The sequence below is a fragment of the Pecten maximus genome, chromosome 6, assembly GCF_902652985.1.
Source record: "Pecten maximus chromosome 6, xPecMax1.1, whole genome shotgun sequence".
NCBI lineage: Eukaryota > Metazoa > Mollusca > Bivalvia > Pectinida > Pectinidae > Pecten > Pecten maximus.
The window spans coordinates 10,444,688-10,456,669 of NC_047020.1; the positions used below are offsets into that span (position 1 = coordinate 10,444,688).

At 35.2% G+C, this 11,982-nt stretch overlaps 1 protein-coding gene across 1 annotated transcript; it reads left to right on the forward strand.

Annotated features, from left to right (window-relative positions):
• Positions 1 to 5,166: 5,166 nt before the first annotated feature.
• Positions 5,167 to 9,490, forward strand: LOC117328934. Its single transcript, XM_033886564.1, has 7 exons — positions 5,167 to 5,566; positions 6,030 to 6,155; positions 6,550 to 6,685; positions 6,990 to 7,240; positions 7,472 to 7,694; positions 8,127 to 8,457; positions 8,717 to 9,490. Exons 4-7 carry the CDS (start codon positions 7,149 to 7,151, stop codon positions 8,956 to 8,958), a joined length of 888 nt encoding a protein of 295 aa, XP_033742455.1. The 5' UTR covers positions 5,167 to 5,566; positions 6,030 to 6,155; positions 6,550 to 6,685; positions 6,990 to 7,148; the 3' UTR covers positions 8,959 to 9,490.
• The last annotated feature ends 2,492 nt before the right edge of the window (positions 9,491 to 11,982 follow it).

The window sequence follows — 11,982 nt, forward strand, 5'->3', positions numbered from 1 at the left end:
ATTAAAAAGTACACTTCGTTTGCTCCTTTGCCTAATGAGTTTTACATACGGATCTGGAAATAGCTTCCATTTATAAGTTCTGTAAGTTCTCAGTTTGTTCCCGTTCATATTGTTTCTATCATTCCATATAGATTTGTACCAATCATCAGCATCTGAAGAAACCAGTTTTTTCTTTCACTCGTCTAATCTTGTGTTTAATAGAAAACGATGAGTTTACAATCTCATTCAAATTTTTGTTGTCAATCATTTTTTTTTGTCCTAGAACCCCATGATTTTTTTAAGCTAACGGACCACCGACGCACTTTTTTGATGAGCCTGCTATCATCACAATATTTGATTCTTAAAAATAAACGTATCGTTTCTAAAACCTGATTTACATTGCTAGAGTGCCATCCCATATCACCTCTGAGTGCTAAATTATTCGCGGCACGGGAGGCTCCCAAACATATCTACTTGCCTTATGTAATATGACAGAAACCTCTCTGTATTCATTTATACACCATAATCCACATCCATCAAAAAGTACTGGCTCAACTAAAGTTGTACATAGCTTGTTAAAGACGTCATAAGACATCTCACCGGCAAGTGAGTATTTTAAATACAAAGTTATTAATGCTCTACTAGCATATATATGTTAGCCCTGTCGCAAATAAGGTGTGGGGGGGGGGGGGGGGGGGGGAGGATAAACACTATTTAGTGACGTGACAGATCGTCGTCATATCAACATCAACAAAGTTTATTTTACTATTCAGCTGCTATTATGTAGATTTACGAAAATAAGTCATCCTTTTTACAGTAAATTTTGGATTTTGGATTTCATTTCAGAATATTAAATATTTTAATGTTCAATAGGCAAAACCTACAATATGCCTTTCCTCACCGTTATAAACAGTTTACACACATCATGTTGTTCAAAGATATCGATTTAGATGATAAATAGAAATTTTGTGCGATAATGTCGGTATTTTTGTGACTATCCACTTCACAGTGATAAAACAGATATATGTTAGTTGGCTACTCGTAGTTCGGGGGTTAAACAGATAAAATGTCGATATGCTCGCTGTACTGTCGTCTTGTTAGTCAAGAACAGTCAGCTGATTCCTGTTTGTGGGTTGTACATTATGTATGGCAATACCATAGTTAGATACAGTTAAATATATACTTTTCAAACCTGAAAGGAATTTCCGAGTCATCTCTAGAATAAAAATATGCATGTAGGTATCATGTTCTAGACATGCACTTAGAAAGGTGTGGGTACCTAATGTGGACACGTCGTGGATCAGTATCATTCAGGGATGGAGCTTATCAGAGGATTTCTTTGGTTAGGTATGAGAAGGCAAAGGAGGAAGGATCGCAATCGTGATTAATACATGATAATGTTTACTTATATATCTACATTATATAGCATATATTATAACAAGGATTTTGGATGACAGTCTCGGGTGGGTTTAAAAACTTATTTTTACTGTTTTAACGGATACCACTGAGGGAAACAGACAGATTACTAGATTATTCTTGTATAAAGGAGTTCTTGATAATGGCGTACTAAAACAATATAGTTTGGCAAAGATTATAATAAGCATTACAATTAAAGTAATGTAGGTGTGAGTTAATTAACTCAGCATGAAAATGACACTGATAATTAACAATTTTGAAGGAGATTTTATGCAGATGTATTTTTACATGTACATTGTACTAGAAGTGAAGAAAAAGTTTCGTTTCTCATATATCAAAAAAATTCTCTGTGTAGAATGTGCCTGAACGTTTTCACGTACTGCATAACCTCGAGAGATTTCTTGTTTATAATCCAGTATTCTTCGAATGTAAATTCGCTGATCTTTTTTCTTTTTTTTTTCATAGATATAATTGATACGATAGAAAACAACGTTTTTACTGTTGCTGGGTTAAAGATTTCACTACTAATGATGGCATTTTGTTAGAGTTATCGCCCTTCCAGCGATATCGTTACAAAAAACGGACAATCTTGAATGGCCTTCAATGTGTCAATACAATACAGCTATCACTGCTGACTCTCCATCAAATCCCTGACCTACTAACCACGTATATGAATATATCATGTCATCATTGATAATTTTCACGGTTTAGTAAGTGAACCGTGACGGACAGGTACCACGGTAACCTTTTTAGGTATATTTGTATTACTATCCCTGAAGGCTTCGGTCTCTATCTTGGAGTAAGTTCCGTTTGATATACAACTGACCTATAAAAGAATAAAATATTGATATAAGAATACCAAGAAACTTTCCATTACTTAATCATCGTATCTTTGAAAATGATTATAATGTCATCTTTACCTTTTGTTATTATGTTTATTTCGCAAGAGAAAACAGTTTTTGTCAATGTATGTATTCATATACAGTATGTGTACTAGAAAGGGATTCCCCTTTAATAGATTGAGCTAAAAGCCAAGGAGAAATTAGGGTTACCCGATAGACAGGAACAGTAATAAAGGCTAATCACCATGCCACATGAAAATATCGCAATTAGGAATAGTATGGGGGGGGGGACATGTCAGTAATATACATTATCGATTTCTCCAATACCACAGGCCTAAACATTGATCAGAAACATGGAATTAATCTGGATCATTTACTTTAGATCAAAGGTAACCAGCACATGAACATGAAGTTTATAGATTTATGAGAAATGATAAACAAGCAATGTTTTAAGAAAACAAATAATTAATCATTATGGTTCATTGAAAATGTACAGCATAATTATAATATTTGTTTTTAAATATGCGTACGAGGTTGGGGAAGAAAAACATAAATACGTAGAATATATACGTCCATACTGTTTATCATCTCAAATTACAATCAATCATTATACTATAAATTATAACTAAAGGATTTCCTATCTAGACTTTTCTCGAGATATAAAATCATTTCATTGATTCTACAAAAACAATCGCGAAATATTGACACCCCAAAACGATTGCAGCAGAGAGCCCAACTAAGTTAGTACATGCATCGTAACAGAAACGGCTGACTTAGGTCAAGATAATACCTTAAGGACAAACAATGCTGTTAAAATACAAATCGTATTATTTTAGTATCAATTAACATTAATTAAATGTTCCTACATGAATGCTTGGTGATGAAAACCAGTTGTGGTGTGCTAAGTGATAAGCAAACATTTATTTTACGAAATAACTTGCTAACCAATATGTACTAGTATGTCTCACCAATATTAATACTTCATTGTGCAATATTAATCCGAGATGGTTGCACATGTTGTTCAAACTGATGCCATTCTGTATATATTTCTGGACAATGTACATGCTTCACCCTGACCATTGCTTACCAGCAGGTTAGCGGGCACACAGTTAAAAACATAAAAAATGATGCAGTCATGTCAGTAATGTTAATACAAGTGATGGCACAAAGAAAAATTGAGTGCGATCACAATCACAACTGGCCCTAGTTTCACCAACGGTCCTTAACTAAGGGAATTAAAGCATTACAGAATGTTAGGGGGGGGGGGGGGGGGGGGTCTTAGTGAAGGAACCTCCCGTTAACTCTGGAACGATGATGAAACCCAGGACATTGCACATTATTTTGATATAGCTTTGTCAAGAAGTTGAGATTGAGAAGGTTATCTAGAAATACAGCCAGAAACGGGATAAACTAAAACGATTTCACAATAACAGAAAAGAAAACGTTCTAAAGGAGGCTAAAGAGGGCATGCAGAAAAGTAACATTCAATCCACCATGGAATAAAAAGATAGAAACAAGGAAATCTACCTGCAAAAAACATGTTTTATGTTAAAAGCTAGCATAGCGTATTAATGATATATAATTGTAGTGTACATGTATATAATTGTAGTGTACATGTATATAATTATTCAGTATTCTTAAATACTCTTTACATGCTTTAGCGGCAAAGTATGTTTTGCTGTTATATATACATGTATAACGATTTGTCACTATGATCGTGTCGGGGCCGACCACCACCGCGCCATTGATGTTGCAATGTGGTATAGGATGCTGATATTTCTGGCTAGGCGTTTAGGTGCCGTATATCGTCAGTTCGATGCCGGAACACGAGTCAAAGAATTGATTTCCTTCGTCATTTGTATTTCTATGTGTTGTGTATATACTGTACTAGTGTATTCCTTGCTATGCAAAATCAAACAGATTTTCCATGCTAACGTACATGTCTTGCACGTCTATTATTTTAGATTAATACAACATCAAATATATATCTACAACCAGGTGGAAGCAGCAAATTCCACTTCACGTTTTTCTCACCTTTCATTAACTACAAATATTTAATTATTTGATCAAATTTCAACTGATGTTTTACATTAGACTCTATCGTCATTAAGGTACGATGTTGTGTTTTATCATGTCTATGCTGTTATGTCACGTCAACCTATATATGAGCCGCCGGCTGGCATTTAGGTCCTTAAGTTCTATCCAATGAAAACGGAGAAAAAAGGGAATTCCGTCAGAGTTATTATTTCCATTCTATTTCCGTTTCGCGCGAAAACGGGAATCCCACTTGCGTTGCAAAAACACAAAATGCAGCTGATATACTTTGTTATAGATGAACTTTAAATACCTGTCCTTAAACTTTAGATATGTCGGTTAATTTTCCATTCAATAACATTAACGGTAAATGTAAATAAAAGTGTTTATTCAACAAAAATATCGACACGAAAGGGGTTTCCCCGTTTTCTGCCGAACACACTTCCGGTATTTACGTAGTTGTTTACATTCGCTACGAAGATGGCAGATGGGAGTGTTTAGGTCTAACGCATCAAGAAATCGTATATGATGTCTCTTCCGCCAAATTTTAACGTAGTCGGATGTGATAGCGATTTAGCAAGTGAGATAGACGATGATTTTAGCCATTTCTTTCCGTGTACAAGTCGGGTAAACAGTGGTACAGCTGAAGAGGTGAGTTCTGTCTCCGGTAATCAGGATGAAGATGTTGATTTTGACTATGACATCGAGAGTGATAATGATGATGATGATGTGAGTAACGGCATTAGCGTTATTAATTCGCCGATTCTACATACTCGGATGAGAGTTTTTATCAGAAATGACGTTGAAAGGGACACAGAAAATGATTCTGATCAAGACACACTACGCAGTGATGACAACGAGGTTGATGATGATGATGATGATGACGACAAAAATAACTCGGACGAACGTGACGCACAGCGTAAATGTAAGAAGGGGTGTCTGTCCAAATTTCCCAATATGGATATCAAAGATAACAGATTGAATGTGCAGGGAATGGAGAGAGATGGCAGGGACATGTTAATTATTGGACAGCTCCAGGCATGTGGCATGACAAGGGGAATACATGGTCAAACTAACGTCAAACGGCATCGCTTTGACTACCAATTCCAGAACACAAGTGTTTGCAAGGCTTGTTTCCTTTATGTTAATAACATAAATGCACATTACTTGAAAAACATCAGGGCCCATTTCGTCAAGAATGGTGCTGTTCCACGGATACATGGAAATACAGGGAAAAAACCCAAAAATGCAGTGACCTATGATAATGTTCAACAAGTTGTCCAGTTTATTTCAAGGTAAGTGCTGTGCCGTATGTGTACTTATACACAGGTATTTAACATTAAAAAAAAAAATAAAAATGAAACCCATAGTTCTGTATGTAGAATATTCATACTTGTCGTGCATGTCATGATTAACATCAAACTATCTGTGCAGTCTGTATTTTGTTCTCTTTTGCTGGGGAAAAATAAATAAATAATACAACTGTTAGTAATTTAACTTAACATGTGCAAAACTTAATTTTAAAAAATCATCTCAAGTCACCTTGATTAAATATAAACATACCGGGTACATGTATTTTGAAATATAATAGCTATATTATTTATTTACATACATTCAATTGTAATAGGTCACAGTTTGATACAGACCTTGTCTGTTTCGAAATTTCCATTATACATATTTTACTATCAGCACAATGAGATATTTGGAAATGAATTTTGATGTTAATTATTTTTTAATGCAGTTACATTTATCTGTTAGGTATGCAGATGAGATGGGATTGCCCCAACCTGCTGCACCACGTGGACGGGACAGCTTTCCACCAATATATTTACCTGGAAGTGAAACCTATCTATCTGTCCATAAGAAATACAGCCAAGTATGTATGTAAGTATTATCCTCATAATGAAAAAAGTACTTGGTAATCAATTCATACAGCAATCCATGATAAACCAGTGTCAATTTTCACTGTTATGAATTAAATATTGTCTACAGATACATTTAATTTATAATCATAAAACATTTGAAATAATGCCTTTATAAATTGGTTTAGCTATAAGAATATTTTTTTTAACTATGTATGCTTTAATTATAAACACAAACAAGCTGCTAATAAATTATCTTCCATCACTAGATATCTTAGAATTTGTCCAAATTATTTGTTAAAATGAAAATAATATATTTCAAACTTTGGAAATGACATTGAATTATTTGGTTTTAGTATTGTTTATAATCGTCACCCTCCAATTTTATGATCTAGTGACATATCTATTTTCAACAGTGAAAGAGAAAACCGATGCCTATCTGAGACCACTTTCAGAAGAATATGGCACCAGTGTCTCCCACACATCCAGTTCATGTCCTGCAAGACAGATGTATGTCACAAATGTGAATCCTTTAGGAATCGGATACAGAAGGTAAGAACCTAATCAAAACAAGTCTAATTTAATATCCATGGACATTAAAACCAAAATATCTTAATATATTTGAGTTCTAATTTTAGATAAACAGATAGTGATATTGTTATAATTCTACGTTCATATTCATTCATAACAATAATGGTATGAATTTATTAGTAAAATTACAAAGAAAACTTTTATTGCTTTAAACATCTTGTTATACATTTTTATAGGTTCATTATATACATTTTGTATGTACAATGTATATAGAACATTTTGATGACATGTTAAGATAAGATTTTTGTACATATATTGTATCTAGGCCATCACTGAGGCAGATAAAATGGAGGCTAGCACAGACTTTGCAGAACACATTTAATCAGCCCAAAAGGAGAGAGACCATTATCGACAAAAATGTCATGCTGCTATTGCAGGTCGTCATGGTCATCCGAAGTCTACTGTTCCTGTTCCTCCAACATCCATGGACCTAAAAGATGTCCACTACACATTTGATTATGCTCAAAGTGTACTTCTGCCCAGTCATTGCAGACAGGAAGGAGCTTTGTACTTCAGGTAAAAAACAATTTACTGTCTGTTAAAAGGGAGAAGCAGTTGTTAAAACAGGTTACATTTAAAACCATTAAATCTCTGTAGTATTGGATCATATTTCATAAAATGTAATTCATGTATTAAAGATGTAAAGTTTCAATCTTGAATATCAGAATAAAAAAATATCGGATTGAAATTAAAAGAAATGATCTTGAACACTATGCTTCTCTGATATTGTACAGCTTTTTCTTTCAGGTCACCATATAAAGCTAATCTATTTGGTATTTGCAATGATGGTCGGTCCCTGCAAACAAATTATTTGTTTGGCGAGGATCAGTCCATTGGTCTGGATGGTGCCCAGAGCCACTCGGCCAATGCTGTTGTATCTATGTTGCACCACTTCTTCGAATACCATGGGGAAGGAGAAAAAACTGTGTACTTGAATGCAGACAATTGTGGTGGCCAAAATAAGAATCAGGTATGGAATATTTGTTGTTGAGTTAAGAAAACACCTTAAAGGAGTGTGGCACATCAGTTAAGATCATTTGCCAAGTTGAACTGAATTCATTCAAAAAAGTCAGCAGTGTAAGTTTCTGTTTATCACAAAACTGGTAGTTATGCAAATATAAGGAGCAGGCTGTATGTTTCTTTGTACTGAAACAATTATTCAGCATTACATAATCATTATGACATTATAAGTTACGTATTTTTGAAGCTGTTGAATGTTGATACCCACTCATCTCCGATTTCTCCAAAATTTTGTAATTGTGAAGTCACAATAGTGTTATTATACAGGTGTTTTATTTTTGACATGCTAGTAGAAAGCAGGCCAGTAATATAATAAACTTAATAATACAGGTTCTTACACTGCTTTATACAATGAACCTAATTTTATTTTTTTATGATTCAGGTTGTCACAAGCTATTTGGCTTGGAGAGTGGCAAAAGGATATCATGATGACATCCATCTACATTTCATGAAGCCATATCATGCCCGTTGTCTTGTGGATGGGATGTTTGGTATTGCCCGAAGGAAAATCAGACGCAATGATGTGGATAGTTTGTCTGACCTGAAGATGACAATTCATGCTTCATCCACACATAACCAGGCAGATTTATACAGCGAGATGTCACCAAATTCGTGGATCTGGAGAGACTGGAAACAATTCTTCAAGCCTGTATTTAGAGCGGTTCCTGGTATTGGGAAATACCATCACTTTCACTTTGCTTCCACCACTTCAGGTACATGTACTGCTATATTTACATATTTCAATCCATTTAATTTATATAATGTACTGCGCTTTCATTATCAATTACCTCCATGGGTAATTCCGCTAGATTTATGAGTCTGATTCTAATGATGTATTTGGTATGTGGGGCATGCAGAATTTTTATCCGATTTAAAAATAAAATGGTTTTGTACAGGTTTTTTTATTTTTATGTGTATCCCTTTCAAAACTAAGTTCAATTACAACATGCCATTCCTGTTTCTTTCTTTCAGGAATGGTTACTGTTAAAAAAGGTGTTGACGGGGAGACAACGCCAGTGAGGCTTGTGAAGAGGGGAAAGATTATTCCACAGGGTTTGCCAGTGAGACTGGAGGCAAAAGGTTTTTCCGCAGAACGTGCATGGTACCTGTACAAAAATATCAGGCCTTTTGTAAAGGATCCGTCTAAGGACCTTCTATGTCCCCTGCCCACTGTCCCACAGCCCACCTTTAGACCCACCCACACAGAAGAATGAACTGAAAGTTGAGATCAAAATTGTTATTGATGAAAACTTAAATACTGTACTCATGCTTTTATTTTATATTATGAAATGAGCATTGCTTGTTAGGATACAGTTAAATACAATTTCAAAATAAATGTTTTATCTTCTTACACTACATGTAATTAATTGTAACAATATAATCCTGATGGAGTCCTGGAGTTCACTTTGCAATCTGTTTCTACCAAATAAAATATAAAATGATTGTTATTTGTATTAGGTAAGGGATGTGACTGATTGTTTTTGTATTAGGTAAGGGATGTGACTGATTGTTTTTGTATGTAAGGGATGTGACTGATTGTTTTGTATGTAAGGGATGTGACTGATTGTTTTTGTATGTAAGGGATGTGACTGATTGTTTTTGTGTGTAAGGGATGTGACTGATTGTTTTTGTGTGTAATCACAAGGGATGTTACCTGTTTATTGCAAGATACATGTTTGTGTTCAAGTTGATATGTGAATCACAAATTTTATCCTTGTAAATAAATGAATCATGACAACTGAAAAAGGACTTTTTTCTTTTTAAATGACTATAGATATAATAACAATTACAAAATAACAGTCTTCAATTCAAGACCTGTAACAGCAAAGCATTATGCAACTGTCTGTGATAAATGACGTTGCAAAAAATGACGTCAAAAATGGCACTGGTAAAATGACGTCGTTATTAACGCCAACGTCATCTAGCATACCAAATGCGACATATATTCAATGTAGCGTCAAATCGTCAGTTATTGACACACCAAAGCTATTTTTACACCAATTTAACCGCCATTATCTCTAGATTATGAAAATACCAAAAACTCAATTTTGATTTTTTATGCCTTAAGGACCTAAATGCCAGCCGGCGGCTCATATATAGGTGTCAGATTTATATAAGTGTCTCTGTCACGTCACCCTATATATATATAGGTGTCAGATTTATATAAGTGTCTTGTCACGTCACCCTATATATATATAGGTGTCAGATTTATATAAGTGTCTCTACACGTCACCCTATATATAAAGGTGTCAGATTTATATAAGTGTCTTGTCACGTCACCCTATATATATATAGGTGTCAGATTTATATAAGTGTCTCTGTCACGTCACCCTATATATATATAGGTGTCTGATTTATATAAGTGTCTTGTCACGTCACCCTATATATATAGGTGTCAGATTTATATAAGTGTCTCTGTCACGTCACCCTATATATATATATAGGTGTCAGATTTATATAAGTGTCTTGTCACGTCACCCTATATAGGTGTCAGATTTATATAAGTGTCTCTGTCACGTCACCCTATATATATAGGCGTCAGATTTATATAAGTGTCCTGTCACGTCACCCTATATATATATAGGTGTCAGATTTATATAAGTGTCTTGTCACGTCACCCTATATATATATATATAGGCGTCAGATTTATATAAGTGTCTTGTCACGTCACCCTATATATATATAGGTGTCAGATTTATATAAGTGTCCTGTCACGTCACCCAATATATATATATATAGGTGTCAGATTTATATAAATGTCTTGTCACTAGTTTATGATCCGGTCTTGTGTCATTTATATGTTGTATTTATAGTGTTAAATGGAAATCGACAAATACAACACAGTTTAAACAAAACCGGACAGCTGATTTGAGATCTTGTACGTCAGATTTTTATTATATTTATTTAGAATGATATCATTCAGTGTAATATTGGATGGGGTAGTCACTAGATTCTTATTTCGCTTTTCATATAATCGCTGTTTGATCAGTTATACAGGTCTGTGAATTTAGGTTACTGGTTTTAAAACATTTAAACGCTGCGACAAGCAAAGTGACAAATACCTTAAATTGTCTGAATTACTTACCGCTACACACAAAGATTCAAAACAAAGTGTTGTCTACTCGGAGTAAAACCTTACAGCAGCTGATGAAGTCAAGTGTTCTGGTTTTAAATCTGTTTTATGTCATGTTTTGTTCGAGTTAAGGATCACCCAGTCGGCAGTTTTGCTTTTTCTTTTGATTTCGTTGACAGGTAGTCTCCCCCGACGCACGTCATCACCATAAACATGATGTTTTGATGCTAAAAATTAATTAAAAGAAAATATTAACTTTTTCACAGACACAACATCTGGAGTCTTTTTCGCCTTTTTAAGTGACCGTATAGATTATGAAACATTATCATTATCAGCAGTAGTTTATTTGTAGACCCGTGTAGCCCCACTGAACACCCAAACCGGACATCAATATGTTTACGTGTCTCGGCTTCGTTACCTATCCGTCTATAGACTATGGAAGATTCGATTGGATTCATCTGGGAAATTTACTCCTTGTCTTCAGCCACAAATATAACATAGGGATGATTATGAGTATTGATACTGAAGATCGATCAAGCGTTTGATTTTCAATTCATCCGAATTCCCCCAGCTTGTTTGTGCTGCGATGACTTGGCTGCAATTAGGACGTGGTCACGGCGAGGTCACGGCGAGGTCACATGGGGTGATCATCTCATATATCATGAGCGTGGTACTAATAACCACAGGGGACATACATAATTAACCGGACCGGCTCTGTCTCGGGAAAACTCAAAACCTTTTTAGAATGTCCATCCAAACCCAGAGTTCGTACCACTTTAGACTAACGATTTTATGTTTTGAAATAAAACAATCTGCATGGTGCGTGATGTCATGCTGACGTGACGTCGTGCTGACGTGACGTCATGTCCGATGCTGTTTATCCTCTTGGTTTTGTTTATTTTGTTTAACGTCCTATTTATAGCCAGGGTCATTTAAGGTTTTGGAGGTAGAGGAAAGCCGGAGTATCCAGGGAAAAACCACCGGCCTACGGTCAGTACCAGGCAACTGCCCCACGTGGCTGCCCTGCAGGTAGGGCGTAAGAATTGTACCTGCTGCCCCCATTGCATGATCGTAAGAGGCGACTGAATTTGGGATCTTATCTTTTCTTTTCTTTCTTACAAACTGTCTTCTTCCTAATGTCTCCCTTGACAATGCCTCACTTTTG

Coding starts and splice junctions, on each gene's coding strand:
- LOC117328934 (XM_033886564.1), top strand. CDS start 7,149: ATGGACCTAAAAGATGTCCACTACACATTTGATTATGCTCAAAGTGTA. Junction 7,241..7,471: donor GAAGGAGCTTTGTACTTCAG/GTAAAAAACAAT, acceptor TTTTTCTTTCAG/GTCACCATATAAAGCTAATC. Junction 7,695..8,126: donor GTGGCCAAAATAAGAATCAG/GTATGGAATATT, acceptor TTTATGATTCAG/GTTGTCACAAGCTATTTGGC.